The sequence below is a fragment of the Mycena indigotica genome (genome assembly GCF_014461135.1).
Source record: "Mycena indigotica strain 171206Taipei chromosome Unknown Mind.scaff0001, whole genome shotgun sequence".
NCBI lineage: Eukaryota > Fungi > Basidiomycota > Agaricomycetes > Agaricales > Mycenaceae > Mycena > Mycena indigotica.
Genome location: NW_023503000.1, coordinates 2,025,502 through 2,049,684, shown reverse-complemented (window position 1 = coordinate 2,049,684; position 24,183 = coordinate 2,025,502). Strand labels below are relative to the sequence as shown.

General features: G+C 50.2%; 7 protein-coding genes across 7 annotated transcripts; 3 read left to right on the top strand and 4 right to left on the bottom strand.

Annotated features, from left to right (window-relative positions):
* Nucleotides 1–45: 45 nt before the first annotated feature.
* MIND_00052300 (Proteophosphoglycan ppg4) lies at nucleotides 46–4,215 on the top strand (the record flags this gene model as incomplete). The annotated part of the gene is made up of 8 exons (XM_037357490.1): nucleotides 46–165; nucleotides 211–569; nucleotides 619–688; nucleotides 736–820; nucleotides 870–1,296; nucleotides 1,486–1,724; nucleotides 1,848–2,297; nucleotides 2,345–4,215. Exons 1-8 carry the CDS (start codon nucleotides 61–63, stop codon nucleotides 4,213–4,215), a joined length of 3,606 nt encoding a protein of 1,201 aa, XP_037225400.1. The 5' UTR covers nucleotides 46–60.
* Nucleotides 4,216–4,566: 351 nt separating this feature from the next.
* MIND_00052200 (Protein phosphatase) lies at nucleotides 4,567–7,631 on the bottom strand (the record flags this gene model as incomplete). The annotated part of the gene is made up of 12 exons (XM_037357489.1): nucleotides 4,567–4,773; nucleotides 4,822–4,920; nucleotides 4,971–5,276; nucleotides 5,326–5,817; nucleotides 5,950–6,020; nucleotides 6,076–6,505; nucleotides 6,560–6,813; nucleotides 6,860–6,900; nucleotides 6,956–6,990; nucleotides 7,085–7,240; nucleotides 7,294–7,318; nucleotides 7,372–7,631. 12 exons carry the CDS (start codon nucleotides 7,629–7,631, stop codon nucleotides 4,567–4,569), a joined length of 2,376 nt encoding a protein of 791 aa, XP_037225399.1.
* Nucleotides 7,632–8,055: 424 nt separating this feature from the next.
* On the bottom strand, nucleotides 8,056–9,400 carry MIND_00052100 (PALP domain-containing protein; the record flags this gene model as incomplete). Its single annotated transcript, XM_037357488.1, has 6 exons — nucleotides 9,299–9,400; nucleotides 9,112–9,242; nucleotides 8,938–9,052; nucleotides 8,483–8,885; nucleotides 8,245–8,436; nucleotides 8,056–8,192 (listed from the first exon to the last, which is right to left on the bottom strand). The coding sequence occupies exons 1-6, from the start codon at nucleotides 9,386–9,388 to the stop codon at nucleotides 8,056–8,058; spliced, it is 1,068 nt and encodes a 355-aa protein (XP_037225398.1). The 5' UTR covers nucleotides 9,389–9,400.
* A 278-nt stretch (nucleotides 9,401–9,678) lies between these two features.
* Nucleotides 9,679–10,476, bottom strand: MIND_00052000 (uncharacterized protein; the record flags this gene model as incomplete). Its single annotated transcript, XM_037357487.1, has 6 exons — nucleotides 9,679–9,748; nucleotides 9,793–9,868; nucleotides 9,918–10,169; nucleotides 10,221–10,271; nucleotides 10,322–10,387; nucleotides 10,419–10,476. The coding sequence occupies 6 exons, from the start codon at nucleotides 10,474–10,476 to the stop codon at nucleotides 9,679–9,681; spliced, it is 573 nt and encodes a 190-aa protein (XP_037225397.1).
* Nucleotides 10,477–10,655: 179 nt separating this feature from the next.
* Nucleotides 10,656–12,668, bottom strand: MIND_00051900 (Leucine rich repeat domain protein; the record flags this gene model as incomplete). The annotated part of the gene is made up of 1 exon (XM_037357486.1): nucleotides 10,656–12,668. The coding sequence occupies one exon, from the start codon at nucleotides 12,666–12,668 to the stop codon at nucleotides 10,656–10,658; it is 2,013 nt and encodes a 670-aa protein (XP_037225396.1).
* Nucleotides 12,669–12,741: 73 nt separating this feature from the next.
* On the top strand, nucleotides 12,742–14,048 carry MIND_00051800 (UV excision repair protein RAD23; the record flags this gene model as incomplete). The annotated part of the gene is made up of 5 exons (XM_037357485.1): nucleotides 12,742–12,786; nucleotides 12,834–13,075; nucleotides 13,104–13,503; nucleotides 13,550–13,882; nucleotides 13,935–14,048. 5 exons carry the CDS (start codon nucleotides 12,742–12,744, stop codon nucleotides 14,046–14,048), a joined length of 1,134 nt encoding a protein of 377 aa, XP_037225395.1.
* Nucleotides 14,049–14,199: 151 nt separating this feature from the next.
* Nucleotides 14,200–24,141, top strand: MIND_00051700 (SMC hinge domain-containing protein; the record flags this gene model as incomplete). The annotated part of the gene is made up of 36 exons (XM_037357484.1): nucleotides 14,200–14,563; nucleotides 14,616–14,904; nucleotides 14,956–14,964; nucleotides 15,018–15,045; nucleotides 15,092–15,295; nucleotides 15,343–15,510; nucleotides 15,558–15,868; nucleotides 15,917–16,141; nucleotides 16,189–16,275; nucleotides 16,322–16,630; nucleotides 16,679–16,758; nucleotides 17,006–17,351; nucleotides 17,400–18,057; nucleotides 18,107–18,156; nucleotides 18,206–18,484; nucleotides 18,527–18,557; nucleotides 18,608–18,685; nucleotides 18,735–18,811; nucleotides 18,871–19,645; nucleotides 19,693–19,884; nucleotides 19,931–20,110; nucleotides 20,157–20,492; nucleotides 20,543–20,659; nucleotides 20,697–20,825; nucleotides 20,883–21,027; nucleotides 21,075–21,280; nucleotides 21,329–21,406; nucleotides 21,452–21,610; nucleotides 21,663–22,336; nucleotides 22,384–22,888; nucleotides 22,934–23,043; nucleotides 23,090–23,319; nucleotides 23,367–23,578; nucleotides 23,627–23,761; nucleotides 23,815–23,981; nucleotides 24,030–24,141. The coding sequence occupies 36 exons, from the start codon at nucleotides 14,200–14,202 to the stop codon at nucleotides 24,139–24,141; spliced, it is 8,055 nt and encodes a 2,684-aa protein (XP_037225394.1).
* Nucleotides 24,142–24,183: the final 42 nt, after the last annotated feature.

Here is a 24,183-nt window from a genome sequence, read left to right as displayed (position 1 = left end):
GCGGATGGCACGTGAGCCATCAAACGCGTCTTTCTCAATTGCGAGCAACAACTCATCCTCATGGCGTGGATATTCGAGTTACTTGTTCGAATTGGCGAGGAATACGGCGCGAAACTATCTTCTGCACCGAGCAAAGACAAGAGTGAAAAATGTCAAATCAAGAAGGTCTGTGTCCTCTCCTCAAAAGTTGGTCGCGTCTTGACCGTGTAGTTTTTCGATTTGGGCTCTGAGAATGCTGCTATGTGGGCTCTCGTCAGCGACAAGACACATTATATCGCCGTCAAACTCACTAAGGAAGCTTTGAACGCGTACAAGATGCGACATGGTCGACGAATAACGGACGCTTGCAGCTTTCCTGTTGTCATTCTCCAACGTTTCAAAGTGGTATGCACCCGCATTCCCAAGAAATATGGCGCAGGATTAACTGCTGAGAGCTTTCTTGCTCTGGAGTGTGATTCCGTCCAGCTTGTTGAGAGTTATGGCGATACTGCTGACGAGTCAGAGGACATATACCAAGAAGCAAAGATTCAGCAGTGGATCCAAGGGTTGCGGCAACATGGAGGAGCAGGGTACGACCCGAAGCCAATCATCTGGGAAGGCGCCTCATGCTTATTACAGGAACATCCTCATGAACCACAGGAATTCAGCAGCCCCTGATTTACTCGCCGAATACCATAAGCGCTGGAGTGTACAACAAGCATTCCTTCTGTAACTTATTGCTCACCACACAAACAGGAGCAAATCTCCGCACCCTTGGACTTTGTGAGGGAATCCACATTGCCACCCCCGCCGAAAACACAATCTCCACCTCATTCACCCGGTTTATATATCTCCGATGCCAATGCAGTCATTAACTCACACACTCCCAGTAGACGCGCGTGTTTTTCCGGCATCTTCCCCTTCGCAGCAATTTAATTCTGCCCCATCGTCGCCGCTATCTGGTTGGGATCCCACCCCAAGCAAACAGCATTCGTCATCCTCCTCAAGCCCACGTACCCCACAATCAGACTGGACACCGGCTCGAGGACGTAATCCCTCTCCTCAAGTTTTACTCGAGTCTGCCCCGAGACCACAGAAAATTCTTACACGAAAGAGTGGGGACATCGACCAAACCCCAAGAATATCAAAGCGACGACGGACTTCAGATTCCCCGCCGCTGATAAATCGTAAAGTGTCGCGACCGCCAGAGCCACCAATACCCACCAGCTCGGGGCCGACGGTGATTCTAGCTCCAAACTCCGAACCATCTGAATCGCAGCTAAACGAAACACAATCACTGGATGAGGATGATGAACAGTTAGAGAGAAAGCTTTCTGGTAGTAACAAGGGCGGTCGGAACAAGCTGGAAGGTTTCGTTTTATCATTAGATGCGGTGCCAGGCAATGCAGGCGTAGTAGACTGGCAGAGAGTTGCCGATGTACTGAGCAGAGCCTCTGTTTAAGTATAGAACGTGGGTGTGAACAGTGTGACGGGTTCTTGTCACAGGTTTTTGACTCTGCTTTCGTCCGCCAACCTGCCGTCGGAAAAGGCTCAGCTTGCAGTACCGCTCACGAGTTGGGGTTTCGCTGCAATCCGGAGGTCACTCCTCCTTCTTTCCGCCGGGAGTCTGGGCATTATGTCGCTCAGAAAACCACTGGCTGAATGGGCAACCTTCGTGTATGCGAAAGGCGACATCCGCTCCTTGTTTGGAATCGTCGTTTGCAGCATAGTGGTTCTCATTCTTGGTGTGTTTCCTTTCTCGATTTTTCCTCTCGGTCGAGTGTCCACCATCTCTGCGCTGATGCGCGTAGATTTGGCCATGCCAAGCCGGTTCCATTGTTGACCTTGCTCTGACTCCATTTTCCTAGCCTACCTCACCAATCCCTCCGAAAACTCTTTTCGGTCATATCTAACAGAACAATCTTTTCGGCACCATCTCAGTCGTCTCGATGCTACTTCAGACGATCAGGCTCAAAGGCGACCTTCGACCTCCACAATTCCTTTCGATCACGGCTCTCCATTCCATTTTGCCAATCGCGCAACGGTCTCATTGCGCACTCCAAAGCATGTTTTTCATAGCTTTGGTGTCTTTACTGTCGCTGCCATCATTCCTTCACGAGCCGACCGACTGCCTCGTCGTGACAAAGATTCAACGATCGTGACAGATTCATGGTTTCTTGGGGCATTCGGAAAATGGTACAGAGGGGGCGTGTTAGATGCCTGGTATCAGGACGTTGTGGCACGCTCTTCTGACGAGGAAAGCTGGACATCAGGCATTATGGGCATCAAGGCGCTTGATAAATTGAACGAATACGATGGTATGTCCCCAACCAAACAATCGATGAAGGTGTAACCGACAACACAGGGCTTCCCTTCTCAACTAAGAACTTGCCTGCTGCTCGAGCCCCTCCCAAACTTCGGAACCGCGACAAGTCTTCTCAACGGCTTCCGGCCCGAAGTTCAACGCCGCCTCCGCTTCCTAAATCAGCTTCTCTCCCTCTACACACACCGGTCACAGAACGTTTACAATCCTCAACTCAGTCAGTCAACGAGCCTCATCGATTGGCCTCACCTGCACTATCTCGTTCGCCTTCAACGCTCTTCGATCAGTCGCCTCGGATTGCCGAAGTTCTCCAACAGATTTCGTCATCCCGGAATTCAGTTGTCGACCTTCGTAACCAACTCGCGGACTTCCAAATCAGCGCGTCTGCCTCGCATTCTTCTCTTCAAGGAGAAGTTGATTCTTATCGGGACAGAAAGCGCCAGGAGGATGCCGCGAGGTCGGAACTGAAATCACGGACCAAGACTCTTGATGATTCGAAACGAGCAGCAGAAAGCGTGAAACGCGAAGCTGATAAACGACTGAAAGCTGCTCAGACCTCAAGGGATGATACATGGCAACGGCTGGAGTTTTTGGACAAGGAAATCGATCTTTTAACGGAACGTCGTGCTCAAGACGAAGCCTCACTGGTTCAAACTCAACAAATATCAGAGCCTGAACAAGAAATCGCGGACGCTTTGGAACACAAAAAGCAGGAGATTAGGACAACTGAAGACGTAATTGCCGCTCTGAACCTTCGTGCACGTGAGCTGGAGGACAGACTCGCCAGCGAGAAAGATCGACTGAAGCTGGCGCGAGAGCGAGCGGAGTTGAGGAAACAAGATCGTTCGTTCCAGCCATTCAATCCGGTCTCAAGAAATTTGTACGACTCGCACATCGATTTGGTTGGCCACAACGCTCGGCGATCTTCAGATCCTAGTGTACCTCCTACATCGCCTCGACCCGCTAAATTGGCACTGGGCAGCATATCCAACTTCAACAATCCACCTCACATTGCTACTCGTACTAACCCACTCTTCGAAGACGGCTTTCTCAATCAACATAGCTTTACCAACTTTTCGCCTTTCGGTGATAGCTCCCAGGCACCGGCCCTCCTGTCACCAACCACACAACTGTTGATTCCCTCTGGTCTAATTTCTTCGCTGGACAGTGGAGACGGACTGTCGAGGTCTTTCCAGTCTGACAGCGATGCCTATATCGATAAAGACTGGAGGGAAGCTAGCTTACAACGCGCTCGTTCTCAGGACACTCGTCAATTGAGCCCTCACTTTGGTCCTCTTACTGCTTCCCCAACGTCGTTGCAAAGCGTTGAACATGACCCCTTCGAAATTCGGTTCCAGTCATCGCCAGGCATTCGAGAGCGGGAGTTCCGTATGCCTGATGATAACTCGATGGCGGTCTATCGCACTCACTCAGACCCAACTTCTGCAAAGGAGGAGCAGTACTCGACAACTGACAAGGCTCCCTCTCGTCGCTGGTTTACCTCGTCCAAGGACAAGGCGAAGAAAGGGCTTAATCCCGATGCCAAAGAGTTCAGTCTGCCGAGTCGAAAGACGACAATGTTTGACGCGCTGAATCCAAACGGACTTGGTTCTAATATGATGGCCCCCACATCCACAAATCAGTCCCTCCTCCGCGCATTTGCGCCTTCGCCTGCAGAGCGTGAGGCCCTTTATCGCGCGTTGGGCGGATCAACGAATACCAGTCTGGAGCGTCTACCAAGTCTGAGCGATGTTGGGAGCATTCCCCCATCACCCGCTCATGTGCACGCCCAGCCAGCTGACCGGACACTGCCGTCTTGGTTGGCTTCGTTGCCCAGGATCCGCAAGCCGAATTTCAGTCCCTGGGAGGATGAAGAGCCCGTTGTAGTCAATGGGGAGAAGCGCTACACGTAGAAATGTGTCTTGTATAGTTGGAGAAGTAGCTACTACTAACCTGCAGTTGATATAGCGAAATGTGACTTGCTTTTTTTGACGAGGTGAAAACAATTATTATAAAAAAATTCCTGCGTGGCATTTGGGTCGTGTCTTTTCGTACATTATTCGTAGGCAAAGGAGCGTAAAGAAGCCGACAGCAACGACAGGGCTTGGAAAGAGAATAAGACATCAGTCCGATCCAAAAGAAAAAACATTTGACTCGAAAGCGGCAGGTAGCAGTGCGTAGTGTGTTTGTGAGAGAGATGATTGCAGGGTATACCAGGCTGTGATGAAGAAGAAGCGAGACCAGTGGCGGTAAAACAGGAGGCATTATCGCGCTCCATCCAACACCCCACGAACATCGTCAACGCCTGCCAAATCGGCAAGGAATGGTATCAAGTCAGTCAATTCGGTGTCATGAGGGTCGGTGAACCATGAGGAAACTGGGACGGCATGTACTGGATGGAATAAGTAGGATGCTGGCGAGTTGTCGATGATTATGGTGTCTCCAATCGGCCGGCCGAGTTGAGAGAGATCCTAACACCTTGTTTAAGCCGAGCAAGAACATGGAAAGCGTTGTAATACCTTGACGTAGTTGCCTTTGTGATTATAGCAACTTTCACGGAATAGTCGGTGAGCAACAACTTGATGCACATCGAGCTTGTCTAAAACGGGGTCCGCATACTTGAATATGGTCAGAAGACGGCTAAAGCCGAGGAGTAAGTTGGACAAACCTTGCTTAGACTAGCAGTGAAGACGACGACTTCGTATATTTCGCCCATCTTCTTGAGAAAATTGTCCACGCCTGGCCGTTTGATAACGTACACGTTATGCCAGTTGAATTCGATTTCTACTGGGACAACGTAGTCCGCTTGTTGTATAGACTGGTTGTGAAGGGTGAGAAGAGCGAAAAAGAGAGAGCAAACAAGACATGCCTTGAAACTGCTATGGACAAGAGTCTCGTCCAAGTCAAGAACAAGACACTTGCGGCCAGCATGATGAGGGGACACGGGTGGAAGTAGCGGGTTCGGAGAGCCGTCCTGTTAACACGCGTCAGAGACGTGGTAATGGGTGAGCAGAAAGCCATACTGGGCCTATGGGAATGCCAGCGCCACCATTGAGGATAAGGCGGTCCTCTTCATCGTCAATGTTGTCGGCAAGCTCTTCATCGTCAGTGAAGCTGGTGTCTGTCTCTTCTGCCACCGATTCCCGCTTGTTTGGATGGATGGTTGCCTCTCCAGTTGAGCCTGGGGCTTGAACTGCACCAGATGTCACGCCTTCCGTTTCTTCGGGTGGAATCAACGAAACGGGAGTTGGAGGCGTCATGAGTTCTTCAACCGGTAGTTGAGTTGTCTCCACAGCCGGTACCTCTGGCTGGGGAGCTGGGGGGGCGACATCTGGTGCCTTTAATGCGGCTTTTTCTTGGACAACAGGTTCAACCACCACGGATTCTGGGTCCGCTACAGAGGACGACGAAGGAATACAAGGTACGAGAGCGTGTATGATTTTGGAGAGAATAGATGGTTTGGAAGACGTGCCATTAGCAGTCTTTTCGACCATTTTCGGGAGAAAGTCGCGGAGCTGAACAAGCCTGTGTCACACGTGCCAAATAACAATTTGCTAAGAAAAATTTCATGGCTCTTTCTTAACCACATCCTCAACCACAACACGACCTCTGCTTCCAGGTCTTTCCCGCTCCCCTGTTCTGCCAACTCTTGCTCCTCCCATCAAATCCATCCAATTTCCTGCCGTTGAAGGCGATGAGCTATCCGCACTTGTGCTTGCTGGGTTTCTTTGTTAGCCCTTGTGTCTCTACGAGAAAAAAATAAAACCACACACGTCTACCGCCACTACCGGTGTGAACCGGCCACTCTAGCCCACCATATGGTCCACTGGGAGTCTGAATCTGACGTGTTTCTTCCGGTTCGAGCAGACTGAACGGGTCACTACTTCTTGGTGGCGGTGGTGGTGGTCTGAAATCCCCATACATACGTCCACCTGAGCGGGAACCCCCAAAGCTATCATACCCAGTGCTGCCAAATGATGTCTGTGTTGGATAATAGGACGAGTTCCCGCCATATGCTGGTTGCGTGTTGCGCATAGAGGAAGAAGGTGGGGCATAAGAATAACCGCCTGTCATTTCTGTCGACGATGTTCGTGAAGGCCCCATCATTGGTGCAATTCGTGCTTTCTTACTTGAAGGCGAGTCACGGTCTCTCGACAATGGGAGGGAGGATGATGCCGACGGTTGCCTGTGGCGGTAGTCAACCTGATTTGTGGTCAGAAATGATCAATATTTTTTTCCAGGAAGGGGCGCAGTCACGTCAATCTTGAGCTGACTCTCTGTATTCGTCCGACCTCTTTTCCCCAAGGAAGTCACCACCACATCTTCTTCTTCTTCTTGGTCATCCTCGTCAACATCAGCATTATCGTCGTTCTTGGTCGCTGCATTGCCAGAAAAGTCCGCTGGGCCTCGTGTGTCTTTCTCGCCATCAAAACCGAGATGGCGTCGAACCATATCTTGAGCATCACCCGAGCAGTACTGGTATAGCTTGACATTGTGGCCAGGGCGTTGCTCTGCCTCGAGGAGTCAATGGGTGGCTATTCTTGAATTTAGACTGACCGAAAATGATGACAGCGACATCGACTGAACACAAAACACCGCTATATTTGTTGTCGTTGAGTCCGACAGTGCGCAAGCTCAGGTTTGAAGACATACAGCTCATAGGCCTTCTTGAAGAGACCGTTTTTCCTCTGGGGGAGAAAAAGGAAGTAAGTATTTTTTTAATCGACATCACATCGACTCAATAAAAAGGACCCTCAACCAGCGTCAACACCCGCCATTGACCTCGCCAAGACTGCATAACGGGGAGATGTCCATCGGCCACAGAAGGCTTAACCGGCCCTCCGTCCGTTCCTGGTTCCCATTGGACGGCGGGGAAACACTAGACGTATAAAAAACCACACTTGCCTTTAAAAAGGTCACGCTGCGGTTACGTTCGTGCTAGGCCAAGGGTCAATACGCAGCAGCAAGAGGGAATCGCCTGAATGACACACGATTATGGGCTGGATTTCGATCTTTCTGCGACCCATGGTTGGGAGATGGAGGTAGAGGTCAAACGGGCGTTCACAGACATCAACCCGGGGGGTTTGCCGTTGTTGACAACTATGGAAACGATGACCACACCCATTGTAACAGGTCCCGGAGGTTTGATTTGACCCATCGACCCTTCCAACGCCGCTGGACTCTCACCAACTGTTCGATTTCTCATGCCAGCCCGCCTGCTGCAAGAGCGGAAGGCCATGTTCCCATGCGGGTGTTGATAGAGCGGCCAAGTCCGGCTTCGATATTCGGCATCGTAGCCGCCCGTAAAGAGTGCTAACTCCGACTCCATCTTGGCTGTTGTCCGTCTGGCATTCTCCTTGGTCAGTTCCTTTTAGGGTAAACCTTCGAAAAACAAAACTCGTTCATGTCCATTAGGAAACTTGCCTTTCTCGTAGATGAATCCAAGAGGCCTTCTCGTGGTAATTACTTACCGCTCGATAACAGCACCCGTACCAAGTCCCCGGTCAAAACCCCGCGATTTAATCAAGCTAGAGAGGTCTACAAGATGCCTGTCTTGCTCATGTCTACGCGAGATCTTCCCCGACATCTTCACAACGGGATTGACTTTGTCATCTACATATCATTCTCTCCGTCCGTTCGTCCATCGGGCTCTGCACGCCCATATAGACTCTGATTCCAAGTTTCTGATCACAACTCCCGCATTACAAGGACAATCAGTCAAATGACTCTAGTTACCCGTGGTTCTACGTTTGTCAATCTAACACAGCATACTTCTTCAAGTGTCCAGGAATAGCACCTTCCAGTCCTTTTGATTGAAGCCATTTCTTCGAGAAGAGCCTACTCTGGTATCGATACGCTCCGTCGCACAAAATAGTCACGATTGTTGATCCTACCGCAAATTCTATAAGAGCAGACACTTTTGCTTCGGAAAAACTCCTCACCTTTCCCAAGTTTGAGTCCCAATTCGGCGGCAGCCACTACGTTGAGCGCGGAGCTAGCCCCGATATAAAGCCCTTCAGTGTCGAGCAACTCGTAGACCATCTCGATGGACTTTTCATCTGGTACTGTAAAGGCACCATCCAAATCCTTCACGAATGTCTGTAGGTTGTCTGTTATGCGACCCTGTCCAATTCCTGCTTTGCGCGTTAGCCATTCTATCACCATTCCGAGTACGCTCACCCTCGGTGATGGAACTGCCGGACCGTTCCACCAATTTTCCGCCACTGTTGATGTAGCTAGTCAACACGCTACCTGGCGGGTCTGCTAGCCAGACTTGGGTCTTGCCCTCACTCTTCTCTTTCAGGGCTTTACCAACGCCGGCAAGGGTCCCTCCCGTTCCCGTTGCACAGATGAAGGCGTCTATTTTCCCCTGCGTTTGCTCCCAGATTTCAGGGCCAGTGGTTAGATAATGGGCATTGGCGTTGGCAGTGTTATCAAACTGGTTCGTCCATATAGTGTTGGGCTGATCTTTGGCGTAGTCGCGGGCCTGATGGTTATAATTCGCAGGGTTCTCGTAGGCAACAGCAGGGACAGCATGAACTTCGGCTCCCAACATGCGAAGCAGGTCGATCTTCTCTTGGCTCTGAACGGATTCTTGATGGTAAGAAAACGGGGGGGGCAAAAAGAGAGCTGACCTGGGTGTTGGGCATGAAAATGACACATTTGTAGCCTCGAGCTCTGCAAACGTGGGCTAAGCCAATGCCGGTATTGCCTGCGGTACCCTCAACGACTGTGCCTCCAGCCTGCAATCTGGAACAACAACAACACGCGTTTTAACGGGGGGAAGGTTTTGGGGTAGTTAAACTGACAGTCCTCTTTCTTCCGCGTCGCGAACAACTCCCAACGCGGCCCGGTCTTTCACACTCCCACCGGGGTTCTGGAATTCGGCCTTTCCAAATATTCGTGCGCCAGTTTTCTCAGAGAGATGCTTGAGGTATATCTGCACCAAGTATTCAGAAGAAGTAGCCAGGCACGAGAAGCAAGGTGTTGACAGACAAGCGGGGTGCTGCCGACTGCGCCAGTGAAACCATCAACCGTCGTGCTTGAAAAGCGTCGCTGAGAGAGGCCCCGCGCTGCAGCCAACATGGAAGTCAGAGAAGAGAGTAAACGTGGTGAACATGGATGGCGTGCTTATTATCAAGGAAGAAAGACATAGCGTTACACAACTGTAGTGGGGTAATCTGGATCAAGTAGGTATCTAAAATTCCGCCCTCCCTCCCTATATGGCCTGGCATGTGTAAGAGGCGACAAAAATAGCTGAGGAGATGTTAGAGCTTGGAATGGGTCACCATCTAATCTCAAGTCGGTGTCGAATAGAAAGGGTATATTAATGTGCTCATACGCAAGCCCAAAATGCGACAATTCCGGCCCAAGTATCACTGTCGTTTTACGTTCTGCGACAGCCATTGCAGACCTTCAAACAGACCCTCTCCCGTAGTTGCACAACTAACTAGAGTCAGAACCACAGCAACAAACAACCGAACGCTTACCTTGGATGGACATACCACGAACGATCCTTCATTTTGTGCAGCCCGAGCTTCTCCGTTACTTCCGCGGGGGACATAGCTAGAGAAAGTTAGCCAGAGGTTTACATACGACAGAGTGGGTGACGCACCACCAGGCAAATCCTGTTTGTTGGCAAAAACAAGCAAAAGACACTCCTTCATCTCCCTGTCGCTCAATATCCGATGCAGTTCCTGCTTAGCCTCGTCTAGTCGTTCCCTGTCTTGACTGTCGACCACGAAAACGAGACCCTGGGTGCCGGTGTAGTAGTGTCGCCACAGGGGCCGAATCTTGTCCTGCCCACCAACGTCCCATACGTTGAATTTCACGTTCTTGTAAGTGACTGTCTCGACGTTGAATCCGACTGTGTTCGAGTGTCAGCAGAAGGAAGAGGTCGGTTTCTCGGACCACGAACCGGTAGGGATGGTGGTGACGGACTGGTTTAACTTTAGTTTATACAGAATTGCTGCGAGCGGAGTCAGATGGATAGAAAGGCAACAGAAACAAAAGACTTACTTGTCTTTCCGGCGGCATCGAGTCCGAGCATAAGGAGACGCATCTCCTTGTTGCCGAAAATCTTGCCTACAAAAGTGGCGCCAGTCAGCAAGCCGACCTTTCTCAACGTCAACAGAGCAGGGCTCGCCTAATGCTTTGGATAAATTTGCTCCCATCTTTAACGAACGACACGAAGAGGAATGTGAAAAAAGTGAAAGGGAGCGGTCGGGGGATGGTTGGAGGTGAGCGGCAAATCTATCACGTGGACTGCCGAAAATAGAAATTCGAGTCGGCGAAAACTCAACAGACGGAATGTTATGAGTAGGTATCTGAACGTGAGGTCCGAATATTATTACTATGAGTTTCTGAATACGCTTAACCAACGATCACCCATATCCTTCTTCAAGTCCTCTATTCTTCGGCGATACGCCTCAACTCCATCATCAACCTCTGTCTGTTCTTCTTCCCCATCGGAAGTTGAGCGCAATGGTTCATAAACTGAAGCAGTGACCCGTGAACGACGTTTGTTGGCATTGGCAGAAAAGGTAGCGGAATTCCTACTTCGTCGAAAGGTGGCTGTTGTGGGTGTGTTTAGAGATCCGAGTGGGGGTGAAGATGGAACATCGGCCATGTGAACCATTTCAGACTGGTATCTGGTATGGCGGGAGCGGCGAGGGGGCGAGCCAACTTCCGTATTGTTTGTGCTCACTCTTAATGGCGCTGGCTCTTCTTCTGTGTCTTCCGCCAATGCACCAAACTGACCCCAGTGTTTGTCGCCAATATCGACAGTCTTTCCTTTCGGTCGAGCGGACCCATCAGACCGTGTTCTGGTATGGGATCCACTACGAATGCTGACGCCATCACTTTCCTCCAAATCCACTATTCGTTTATTCTTCCTCCGCCCTTTGGCTACTGGGGGAACAGTGGTTGTTGGGACTTCCTCTCTCGGTTTTGAACCGACGGCAACAACTGGGGGCGAATAAGCAGCAGAGACTGGCCGCGAGGATGACATTTGAGGTGACGGTTGCGCCACAAGGTTGCGGCGTTCGTAGAAGCCTGGCTGAGTGCCATCAAGCGACACAGATTTGCCTTCCTTGGAGAAATAGTTGAAACAAGCCAGTCGATAGTCTTCCTCAATTTCCACGAATGGGTTGCCCTCGATCCAAATCTCGGCAATATTTGGCAACGTTGCCAATCGACCAACTTCTGCGGATTCGTCCACGAGATTAGACCTCAGGTCCACCCTTTCCAATGCCGGCAGCCGCTCAAGTCCGCATAACGACTCAAGACGGTTGTGAGAGAGGTTGATAAACAATACTTGGCCCAAATGTTGGTATATGCCGAGCACCGAGTCGATCATGTTGTCTGACAAGTTAAGGGATACGAGATTATAGAGAGCGCCTAAGTTTGGGGGGACAGAGACCAAGAGATTAGAGGAGAGGTCGAGATGAGTGAGTGAGGTGCATGGGACGGAGGGAAAGAACGTGAGGCCATTGTCTGCCAATGACAAGTGTTTGAGGAAAGCCCATTTAAACGACGACAGTTCAGGCGGAGGAGGTGAGGCATTCTCAATTTCCTCTTCTGGAACTGAGCCTGGCAAACGTGTCGCGTATGACGCAGGGGAACCTCGAGGTATGCGTCTCCGACGCTTTCGACTGGTGCTTCCCGCTCGTCGCGCTTGGTCATCCAGGACAGCACCAACAAAGATGTCAGAGACGTCTTCAATGCCACTTCTCTTGATTTTCAGACTTCGCAAGCTCTCTGCCAAACGGTCCCAGCCAAGCAATGCACGCGGATCGATGTCCACGCATTCCAGACTTTGTAAGTTCCGGAATACATCGAGCGGGGCGGCATTCTCGTTGGTTGGCTCAGTGTCGGTAATGGGAGGTCGCGAAGGTGTGGTGATGACCAAAGCGGGCAGTTTAGTGAAGCTACTGTAGAGATATTTGAGTTCCACATCAAGACTGGGGGGCTCAGGCCGACCCCACCAGCCAGCGCCGAGTGAAAGGCCGGACACTGCAGAAAATGTTGAGCGAAAGGACAGTATAGACGTTGTTTCCGCCTTGTCCACGCTGATATAGCTCATGGGACGCGAAGGAGAGTCGATCCGAACATCTAGCGTGCCAACGTTGAGACCAATAGCCTCGAGACGCATGAGGGTATAGAAGAGTCGGTGGGTATCGATATTGAGGATTTCGGGAGTAGGTTGGCCGGAATCGAACCACGAGAGGGGATTGTAAATGGAGCTTGTTGGTTGCGGAGCTCCCCGTCTTCGAGGAGCTACGCTGGCTGCTAAATTCCGTTCGTGGCCACGAATGAAGGTAGCCAGTCGTCGAAGATATGTGTCGCCGTCCTCTTCAGCCGCCATTGCTTGTCAATGAAGGTCACAGCTGAGTCGGTACGCGTGACAGGTCGACGCGTTCTCTTTCTCCACTCTCACCATGGTTAAAATAACAGTTAAGACTACGCAGCAGAAGGTTTTCCAGGTATTTGTACCTTCAAGATACCACCTATCGGGCTCATTTCCGGCTAGATCGACGCTGAACCGACTGACACTGTTGGCGATCTCAAGGCTAAAATCGAAGCAGAGCACGGACATGCAGCAGGCGCCCAAAAGATTATATACTCAGGCAAGGTGCTTCCCGATGACAAGACAGTCGAGTCCTGTGGCATAAAAGAAAAGGATTTCCTCGTTCTTATGGTCTCTAAGGTATGCATCGTCCCTTTCTCAATCCTCCGTAAGAAGCTTATGGATATAGCCCAAACCCACTCCCAGTCCAATGCCTCCCGCGCCATCAACGAGTGCTACTGAAACTGCTCCGACCCCTGCTGCGGCACCGGCACCGGCCCCGGCCACTGCCCCAACTGTTGACGCGTCACCTTCTAACCCACCGCCTGCCTTTGGCGACACATCGGCTTTCCTGTCTGGAGATGTACTCCAAACTACGATAACGAACATCATGGAGATGGGCTATACCCGCGAAGAAGTTACACGGGCTATGCGTGCAAGTTTCAACAACCCAGATCGGGCAGTTGAGTATCTGATGACTGGGATTCCGGCTCATCTGGAGGGTGAGGCTTCTGGCGCTGCCCGAGCCCAGCCTCAAGCCCAACCCGCACCAGCAAATCCTACCGCTGCCGCTGCTCCTGCCGCCGCCGCTACGCCTGCTGCCGCTCCAGCCGGTCAACAGAACTTGTTCCAGGTAATAATCTTTTCTTCTTCTTCTTCTACCTCTCATCCTTGATTAGCTCGCCCAGCAGCAACAACAGCAACAGGCTGGTGGAGGAGCCGCCGGTGGACCCGCCGGAGGCCAGCTTGACCTTGCTGCACTCCAAAGCAACCCACAAATCCAGCAACTTCGTGAATTAATGGCTCAGAATCCTGCTCTTATCCAACCTCTTATCCAACAACTCGGACAATCCAACCCAGCGCTGATGCAAATGATCGAACAAAATCCCGCCGCCGTCGCTCGTTTGTTTGGTGTAGAAGGTGCTGAGTTTGAAGATGGTGAAGACGGTCCAGTTCCACCAGGCGCCCATGTAGTCAGTGTGACCGAAGAGGAAAGAGCTGCCATTCAACGCGTACGTTTATTTCCTTTGTTTTCTTTGGTCACTTGATTGAGAGACAATGCAGCTCGAGAACTTAGGATTTCCCCGACAGGCTGTGCTGGAGGCTTACTTTGCGTGTGATAAGAATGAGGAGCTGGCTGCGAATTATCTTTTCGATAGTAGTAACTTTGAGGACTGATCCAGCGTGTAATTTTTACCCAGTAAATGGACCTGTATTGCCGAGACCGCCATATAAGCACAATAAACACACAGCTTGACGGCGATCAACCCAACATGGACTCAGTTCGACACTCACCGCCTTGTTGCCTCATTCCCTCTTTTCCTCCTTCATGACCACGACGACCTTGCTGTGGCTCCTTTTTGCGAGCTCAGTACTTTCACAAGATACCTTGCCATCGCAAGACAACGTAACCGACTATGCCCCAAGCGTCAATGTGCAATGTCCTGACCTTTCGACCACCTCTTTAATTCGCGAATTCACACCACAAAATCAAACTCTTCATCCTAAAGAGATTGAGTACGTGAATGGGAGATATAATACCACAATTCAAGACGCATGGAACGCGTGGTTAGGCGATGGGAGTGCCATCGGTTATAACACTTCATCCTTTCAAGGCCACTTTCCAAAAGTCGGTCTTGCTGCACCCGGTGGTGGGCTTCGAGCGGCACAATATGCGGCTGCTTGTTTAAGTGGTGCGTGTCTTATCGCCAGAATTGACACTCGCTTTGTTCTCAACCACCCAAGCTATCGATTCCAGAAACGCGTCATCGAAAGCTGCTGGTACAGGTGGTCTTCTGCAAGTGTCGTCGTATATGACAGGACTCTCTGGTGGGTCGTGGATAACTGGTTCATTGTTGTTCAACAACTGGCCCACAATACCCGATCTTGTCTATGGGAATGGCGGCACGCTTGACGGGTGGAAACTTGATCTTCCGTTTGTCTCTCCAGATGGAAATGACGTTTTCTCGACAAAAAACCAGTACTTCTATGGAAGTATCCTTTGGAGTGTCATCTCCAAAGCTCAAGCTGGAATGTAAGTAGTTATAAGTCATTTTTTCGCGGGCCCGGGCCTAATTAGCACTAGAGACACAAGGTGAAAAAAAACAGCGCCCAGAATCACTTGCGTTTCTCAAGCTTCTCTCCTAGCATCACCGATCCATGGTCGCGAATGATTGTAGGTGTTGATGTACTTTAGTCGCGTTGCCCTAACCTCGAGCTAGTCCTACCACTTTCTCAATCAGACGACAAGAGGAAACTTCTTCACGAATAGCACTGCGCACGGTGCCGGCCAACTTTGGTCCGACATTCCCAACATACCGGCCTACAAGCAAGGCCTGGTACCTTTCCCAATAATCGTTGCGAACGTCAGACCAGGGAATGACAACTCGACCGGTGGTTTGGGTCTCGAGCCCACCGTTTATGAGGTATTCCTTTCTTGTCGTCTTGGACTCCCAGGCTCATCGTGCGAGAGATCTCTCCCTTCGAGTTTGGGTCATACGACCCTAATCTTTCTGCTGGAATGAACCTGACCTATGTTGGTACGCATTTGACGAGCGGCAAATCGGAAAACGGGTCGTCCTGTGTAAAAGGATTCGATCAAGCCGGATTCGTCATGGGTACAAGCGCCAGTCTTTTCAATGTAAGTACTTGCTCTTCAACCACGGCCCAGAGTTGATAGTTCAGTAGCAAATTTTTGATTTTGGTCAAAACACGCTGGCGAAGTTCGACTCATCTGACAGTAATTCGCTCGTCTACGTCCTCCAGCGACAGTTGCGCTCAGTCCGGACTCGTGCTGATGATGTCGCCAATTGGCCAAATCCCTTCCATGGCATCAAAGCCTCGACTTATGAGGATACGGGAACCACTTGGTTGTCACTTATTGATGGCTCGTCTAACTTGGAAAATGTACCGTACGGTCCCTTGTTCGTCAAGGCCCGCGGCCTCGACGTCATTGTAACGCTAGAAAATAGCGCAGATGACGCCAACAATTGGCCAAAGTAAGTTAGTTATACCACGTCTATGGGCTTTCAACTCAACGGTCTCAGTGGGACCGGGCAGATTTTCACATCATTGCGTCTCAGTAAAGTCCTACGAGCGACCCATCAGCAATTCCCTCCAATCCCACAAACTCCCGATGACTGGGTGTCGACCGGTGTTCGGCAGCGCGCGACATTCTTTGGATGTGACCCTGTTCAAACTCCCCCAGAATACCCTCTGGTGATTACACTGCCAAATGCACCGCCGATTACTGGCGCAGACCCTGTCACCAAGTGAACAACATGCGTGTTTTCTTCATCTGAATGCTGATCAGCTGCAGCACGGCCACCTTCCAATTGACTTACCCGCTCAAGCACACACAACTGTTAATGGATCAAGTTCATTTTAATACTATATCAGGATTCACGTATGTTTCTGTTGACCCCAATGCCTTCTCTGAAATGACAATATAGCCCGAATGCAAACACCCCGGATCCCAATTTTGGGTTGTGTCTGCAGTGCGCTTCTGTCGATCGAGCGAGAGCGAGGACCACGCCTGTGCCGCCCCGATCCGATATATGCACCAAGTGCTTCAAGCAATACTGCTACGATCCGAAAAACCCACCCAGCCAATCCGAATTACCTAATCGAAAACTCAAATTCGTTGATCCTACACCGCAAGGCCTCTCTAAACTCACGGGGTTCCTTGGGGACAATAGATTCAAGCTTTTAGGCGGACTGATAGGACTGATTGTGTTCATTGCTGTGTTTTGTGGTGGCTTGTCAGTTGTTTCTTTTTCCTCTTGTTGTCGATTGAAACTTTGCGGCAGAATATGGTGGAAGAGGCGACAAGATAAGCTCTTGGAGTACAAAGAAGTCAACCAGTTCCATGATGATGCAGATCGAGTTGGTTTGTGGCGTGGGCAGCAACGATATCGTGACTCGGAGTATCATGGGGAGGAATATGAGCTTCCTGCACATAGATAAATGGTGGCTGGTACCGCCATTCTCGCTGTAATATATTGGGACTTTGTTTCGCTTTTTAGTTTTGGAGTTCAAGACACGTGGCCGTCACGTGCTGAATTTTTTGTTTCAATGGATACAACACCTCGACTTGGCGTAAAGCGCACTGCGGCAACGATCTCAACAGGAATTAGTGCAAATGTTGCTTCACCGCAAAGTCCATATGCTAGACAAGTCTACCGAGCGAATGGTAAGCTTGGGCAAGGCGTTCGATAAGCTGTCTCAGCTAGGCTGGTGTATAGAAGCGCAATCCGCTCATAGGCGACAAGACAATCTTTCAACAACATCTCGAAGAATGACGGCTGCGCTACCCAAGAAAAAGGCCGTCTTGCTTTCTACCAAAGAGATAGAGACCACGAGTGCATCCACCGCACGCCGTGTTATGACGGTGTCCAAACCACAAGCCACACTCCAAACTTCTTCTTATCGGCCGATTTCTGACAAAGACTACGCCTATTCGAATGAACGGGTGCGTGAACGGTAGGATCTCCTTATTTGATCAGCAATACCTTGCAATGGAAATGACAGACCAGCGGCGAGACGTATGGCGGCTCGTAAAATTGAAATCGACGAACCATTGTCATCTGGGAGTGAAGAATCAAGCGAAGAGGAATCAGAATCGGAGTCGGAGTCAGAGTCAGAGTCAGAGTCATCAAATTCGGGTTCTGGCCAGGAGCAACTTGAAGAACAACCAGAAAATGAATATGAAATAGCTGATGCTGAGTCCGACCATGGAGCAATGGAAGACGAAGAAAAGCCAGTTGAAATCCCCCTTCCACCAGTCATCGATCTAACTGGCTATCCTGACACTCCTCCCACTGTGTCTGCTACCCTTCCAAATCCTGTTCCACCTCAAATTCTCGCTGCCCTCGAGAACGTGACACTTCCCCTGATATATATAGACAAGTTGAAACGGTTACCGTTCTTGAAGCGCACACTACGACGAGGTTTCCAGCACTACTGTCAAGCCCAATGTATTCCTACTCATCAACGTGGGTTACCTCGCGTCTCGGTCGTATTTCGGATTGCTGGCTCCGACGATCTACCTCATCAAGCAGACACTTCCTCATTTGAGTGCCCCTTATGCCACCTTTTTCGACCATTTCAGACGAAGGAAATGCTTCAGATCCATCTGGACAATGGACACCCCGATATCAAGTATTCCTTCGCCGAGACGGAGGCAATGGTTCGAGAAACAGTTCAATCTCACTTGGGAGCTACTAATGTGTCAGCAGGTCATTACATTAGAACTGATATTACCCAGGAAGGGACAAGAACGGGACCTGTAATACGCCAAACGCACCCACTCCGTTTTGATCTGACGATGATTTCAGGCTTTCAAAATCCATCACTGCTCGTGACCCCAATCAGCCGGCAGCCCGATTTCCATACCTCCCCGCTTGGTCCGAATGGGGCGGCCCCAACATCGCCTACTCTGCTCGACCTGATGGACCCAAGCTGTACGACCTTTTAGGCATGCTTCCCATGGACGATTACGGTGCTTTGGCGTGGACAGTCATTGAGCGTGAAGAAGAGATTTTCGAGAGCGACGAAATTCCCGACACCGACAAAGTCATGCATGCTTTGTGGGCGCGTTGGATTTTCTTCAACAGGTAACTTGCAGCGACTTTAACCAACGCTAACCTTCTGAGTAGAAATCTCTTCATTGCTGATTATCACAAAGGAGTTTGTCGCGTCCATTTCTTACCTTGAATCTCGACCTAGACTTTTTGCAGGTCGAGCACTTCATCGATGAATATTGGAGGATGATTCAACTTGCAGCTGGACTCGATGCTTTACGCTTGTGGTTACTGGTACGCAACAGCCATTACTTGGGATGACCACGATTGAGTGATGGTACAGATGCTCATGAGCACGAGATTTCTGAAGGGAGGAGAGGTAGCAATGCTCATAAGGTACTATAAGGCGAAGTTGGCAAAGTAAACATTTTGTATGATCACGATTCACGACGCGTCTGGTGTGACGACGTATCAAATAGTCCACGTGCCCTCGTTGTGCGTGACCGTCACGCGTCTTGCTCAACTATCGTTATGCCACCCCGTCGTTCTAGTCGCGCACGGGCGTCGGTGGAACCACAACCAGAGCCAGCTCCTACGAAACGCAAGCGCGAATATCCTCACGAGAAGGAGAATTTACAGACCAAGTCACGTTCCAAACTACCGGAGGTTGTCAACGAGGAGCCAGAAGAAGATTCTCCTCCACCTGTGAAGAAGTCCCGACCATCTCTCGATCCTGAAAGTGATGTCGACGAGAGACCTCCGCCAAGGACACGCAAATCTCGAAAGCCAGTCGCTCCACCCAGCGATTCAGAGGAAGAGGATGAGCAAGTAGAGGTCCCCAAGAGCAAGAAACGTGTCGTTAAACGTGCTGTGGTGTCTGATGATGAAGACCAGGATATACCAGCAATATCCGATGCTGACTCGGATGAGGACGTGAAGCCGGCTCCTAAGAAGGGCAAAGCAAAGGCGAAACGCGTTTCCAAGCCCAAGGCGCCCGCCAAAGCAAAACCAACAGGGTCTGCCCCAAAGCCTCCCCCCACCCCGATAAAACCACCAGCTCCGGTAGACGAAGATGAGAGTGGGGAGGAGGAACACATCGTCATAGAGAAACCACCCATGCCAACTCCGGCACAACTTGCGCAGACGATAGTCGATGAACCTACCGGCCCCAAATCACGTCTGATGATACACAAACTGGCCTTGGTGAATTTCAAGAGTTATGCGGGCCGTCAGGAGATTGGTCCGTTTCACAAGGTGCGTCCTCGATCAATAGCCCGTCTACTTACCTACCCTTTGTTCAGAGCTTTTCTGCGATTGTTGGTCCCAACGGTTCCGGCAAATCTAATACCATAGACGCTCTTCTGTTTGTATTTGGGTATCGGGCCTCCAAAATGCGACAAGGCAAACTGAGCGAGTTGATTCATAACTCGTCTCTCCATCAAGACTTTGATGAATGTAGTGTCGAAGTCCATTTTCGAGAAATCATAGATCTGGTTTGTGAATCAACATCTCTATTGTCACTTGCTCATGTTGTTTTAGCCTGGGCCTGATGACTTCGAGGTTGTCCCCGATTCCCAGCTCGTTGTTACTCGGACAGCGTTCAGGAACAACACCAGCCGATATACCATCAATGGACGCAACAGTACCTTCACGGAGGTTCAGACTCTTCTCAAAGGTCGTGGTATCGATCTTGACCACAAACGCTTTTTGATCCTCCAGGTCGGTCCTCTCGCAAACTATACTTATCTTTGTGAACCGAAAACAGGGAGAAGTCGAGTCGATCGCACAAATGAAGCCCAAAGGATCTACTGAACACGAAGACGGACTTCTAGAATATCTCGAAGACATCATTGGGACTTCTTCATACGTGACGCCTATTTCTGAATCCATGGCTCAACTTGAGGTGTTACAAGAAGAGCGTGCAACCAAACTCCAGCGGCTGCGAATTGTAGAGAAGGAAAGGAATTCGCTTCGAGACAAGAAACTGGAGGCAGAGCATTATCTCAGACTCCAAAACGAGAAAACTCGCGCGCAAAGTCGTCTGTGGCAATGGTACTTGTGGCAGTCGTTTGTCGCGGAGGAAGAAACTACTCATGAAGTTGTATGTCGTTCTTCTTGTTCTTCCCTACAATTCGCTGAGGTTTTCGAAAGAAACAATTTGAGGCGGACCTGGCTGCAGAACAAGAAAAGAACAAGGACGATATCAGCCATTACGAACTCCTCAAAGTGGACTTCGAGGAGCGGAAAAAGGCGTTCAAGGCATGCTCGGTTGCTCCTGACGAACTGGATTTTGACAGCCTTGCAGGTCGTCCAAGAGAAAGCCGTAACTGTCACGCAAGAAATGGCTCAGAAGCAGAAACAACAAGTGCAACTTGAAGAGCGCATGAAGCATGCCAACGGCAGGGTAAAGAAACTGAAAAAAACGCTCGCCGATGTTCGTCTCATCTTATTTACTGGACGCACCTTACCACAACTGACCCATACACCCTAGGATAAGAGTGCTTTCAATGCGGCGCAACAGACCATCAAGGATAGTATCGAGAAGGCTCACAAGGAGCGAGCCAAGCTCGATGAGCACGAAGGGTCACTAGCCAAGGAGGAGAAGATTCTTGAAGGAATCATCGACAACCTCAAAGGTGGGCACGATTCTCGTCAGCCAAAATCGATCACTTATTTCGAGCAGACAAGACCCAAGGTTTCCATGATCAAATCGAAGCCAAGCAGAAGGAGCTGCAACCATGGACTGGCAAGATCGATGCGAAGCGAGCTGAGGTTGACGTTGCTACCAGTGAACGTGACGCTCTTGTCAAGAAGGCGAAATCTGCTCAGGAGGCTATGGACCAGGCTGCTGCTAACCTCGAGGAGCTGGAAACAGCGCAGGAGGCGAAAGTATACATATATGTTTGATCTGCCAACGTGATCCTCACCATCCAACAGGCAACTCAACTTGAAAAGCTTAAATCGGACAAGAAAGAACAACAAAGTGCGATCGCGGATGCAGAGAAAACATTTCAAGTTAGTTCCTTTTTTTATGTTAGAACAAAATGCTAAATTCACAAGACCGCTCAACATAGCATACAAGAATGGCGGAATAAAGTCTCAGCTGCCCGCCAAAAGGTAGCCGAAGCCAGACACTCCGCGGCCGAAAACACATCGCAGAACAAAGTTGTCGACGGTTTAACACGATACAAGAATACGGGTCGTATTTCTGGCTTCCACGTGAGTGATGGTATTGGTAAAAACCTCGTTGCTCATACTGACAATTCCTTAGGGACGACTAGGAAGTTTGGGAACTATTCCAGACAAGTACGATGTGGCGATTTCTACAGCCTGTCCGACGCTCCATCACATGGTAGTCGACCAAGTTGATCAAGCTCAAGCTTGCATTCAGTACCTTCGCGATCAGAATCTCGGTCGCGCGACGTTCATGGTGCTGGAAAAGTACAGGGAGGAGGGCATGGACAAGATCCAAACTCCGGAGAATGTACCCCGACTATTTGACCTTGTGAAGGTGAAAGAACCTCGCTTCGCCAAAGCCTTTTTCAAGGCGCTGGGAAATACGCTTGTCGCAGAGAACATGGAGCAAGCAAATCGAATTGCCTTTGGGGCTCGGAGGTGGCGCGTTGTCACACTCTCTGGTCAGCTCATTGAAACCACGGGTGCCATGTCGGGAGGTGGGAATCAACAAGCTCGTGGCGCTATGAGTTCCAAGTTCGCTCCTGATGCTGTGAGTCCCGAAGTCTTGCGCGGCTTGGAGGCGACTCTGGCCGACGCCGAAAAGCAACTCGATGCCATTTCGCGCAACGCTCAGGCTGCTGAAGCCGACCTAGAAAAACTACGACGAGGACTCCCTGAATTGGAGACTACGTTCCAGAAACTAGGCATGGATATTCAGATTGGCAAAACCCGCATCTCTGAAGCGACGAAGCGTGTTTCTGACCTCAAGTGAATGCTTTCGCTTCTTTTCTTGGAATTTCTCTGATTACTTCTAGGTCTCAAAGCAAGTCCAAAGGTGATGCTGCCACACGCATTGCACAACTGGAAGGGAGCATCAACAAGTCGCAGTCCGAACTTGACGATTTGATGGAGAAGACCACGAAAATCAAGGACGCGATTGCCAGCCTGGAGCAGAAAATTCTCGATATTGGTGGCTCGAAACTCGTCGCGCAGAAATCCAAGGTGTCTGGTCTGAAGCTCCATATCGAGCTGGCCAACCAGGAGATCGTCAAGGCCGAGGTTGCCAAGACCAAGGCGGAGAAGGACCAAGGAAAGCTTGAGAATGCTGTGGCCGCGAATAGCACCAGTCTTGAGGAGGCTCAGGGCGAAGCGGATGCTTTGAAGCAGGAAATTGACGCCTTGGTTAAATCCATCGAAAAACTTCAAGGCGCTGTTGATGAAGCAAAAGCGATCGCTGAAGAGGCCAAAGACCGCCTCGAACAGCTGAAGCAGGATCTTGACGAACAAGAGGAACTGATACAAGGCTTCAAAAAGAGACAAGTCCGTTTTCAAATCTTGATTTACTTGCATTGACTCGCCGAATAGATGGAATTGCAGCAACATCTGAATGCCGCGATCAAGAAGCGGGATGCGTTTACCGAGAAGGTGGACCATTGGCGGGAACAACTGGAGACTCTCAAATTGGAGGAGATCGAGTACGTTCCGGTATTCTATGAACTTTAGTGTGACAAACTTTTCCAGGGAGGATGATGAGGACGACGAGCCTGAGGGCGACGAGGAAAACAAGTCGCAGTCGGCGGCTCCTACAGAAGCCAATACCGAAACTGATGTCAAGATGGAGGAGGATGGCGACGAATCACAAGTGTCGTCGAAACGAGCTGCACAGTCCACCGAACTCCACTCGTACAAGGCAGATGAGCTCTCCAAGTTTAAACAAAGAGAAATGTTGGCCGATGTGGAACTGCTTGATGGTATGTCCTTGGTCCTATTTCTTCTGTCGTGATTTGAATGTTTGTAGAAAAACTCAAGAAGATCAAGCCTGATCTCGAAGTGCTCGCGGAATACAAAGAGCGCCAGAAACAGTTCCTGGAACGGGTTGGCGAGCTCGAGGTAACAACAAAGGCTCGCGAGGCAGAGAAGCAGAATTACGACGGCCTGCGGAAGCGGCGTTTGGACGAATTTATGGCTGGATTCACCCTTATATCTCTGAAACTGAAAGAGATGTACCAGGTAATACTGGCGTTACTTGGTTGCTTCGTTGTTGACCAAGGGGGCTAGATGATCACGCTTGGAGGCAACGCAGAGCTGGAACTCGTCGACAGCATGGACCCGTTCTCAGAGGGGATCATTTTCAGCGTCATGCCGCCCAAAAAGAGCTGGAAGAACATTTCGAATCTCTCTGGTGGCGAAAAGGTGCGTTGGTGTGATGATGATCTGGAAGGAATTGCTAACAACACAAATTCAAGACACTGAGTTCTTTGGCTCTCGTATTTGCTCTCCACGTGTTCAAACCTACTCCTCTGTACTTTATGGACGAGATCGACGCCGCGCTTGACTTCCGCAATGTCTCTATTGTCGCCAACTACATCAAAGACAGGACAAAGAATGCTCAGTTCATTATCATCTCACTGCGGTTTGTCATTCTTGTCCTTTCCACTCCTCAGAGTCTGACGTAATCCAGAAACGACATGTTCGAGTTGAGCCACCGACTAATTGGAATCTACAAGACGTCCAATGCTACACGAAGCATTTCTATCGACAACCACTCCCTCCATTCCACTATTCCGGCGTAGATATATCATTATTTGCACTGTACATCAATCTGTTCTGTTGGC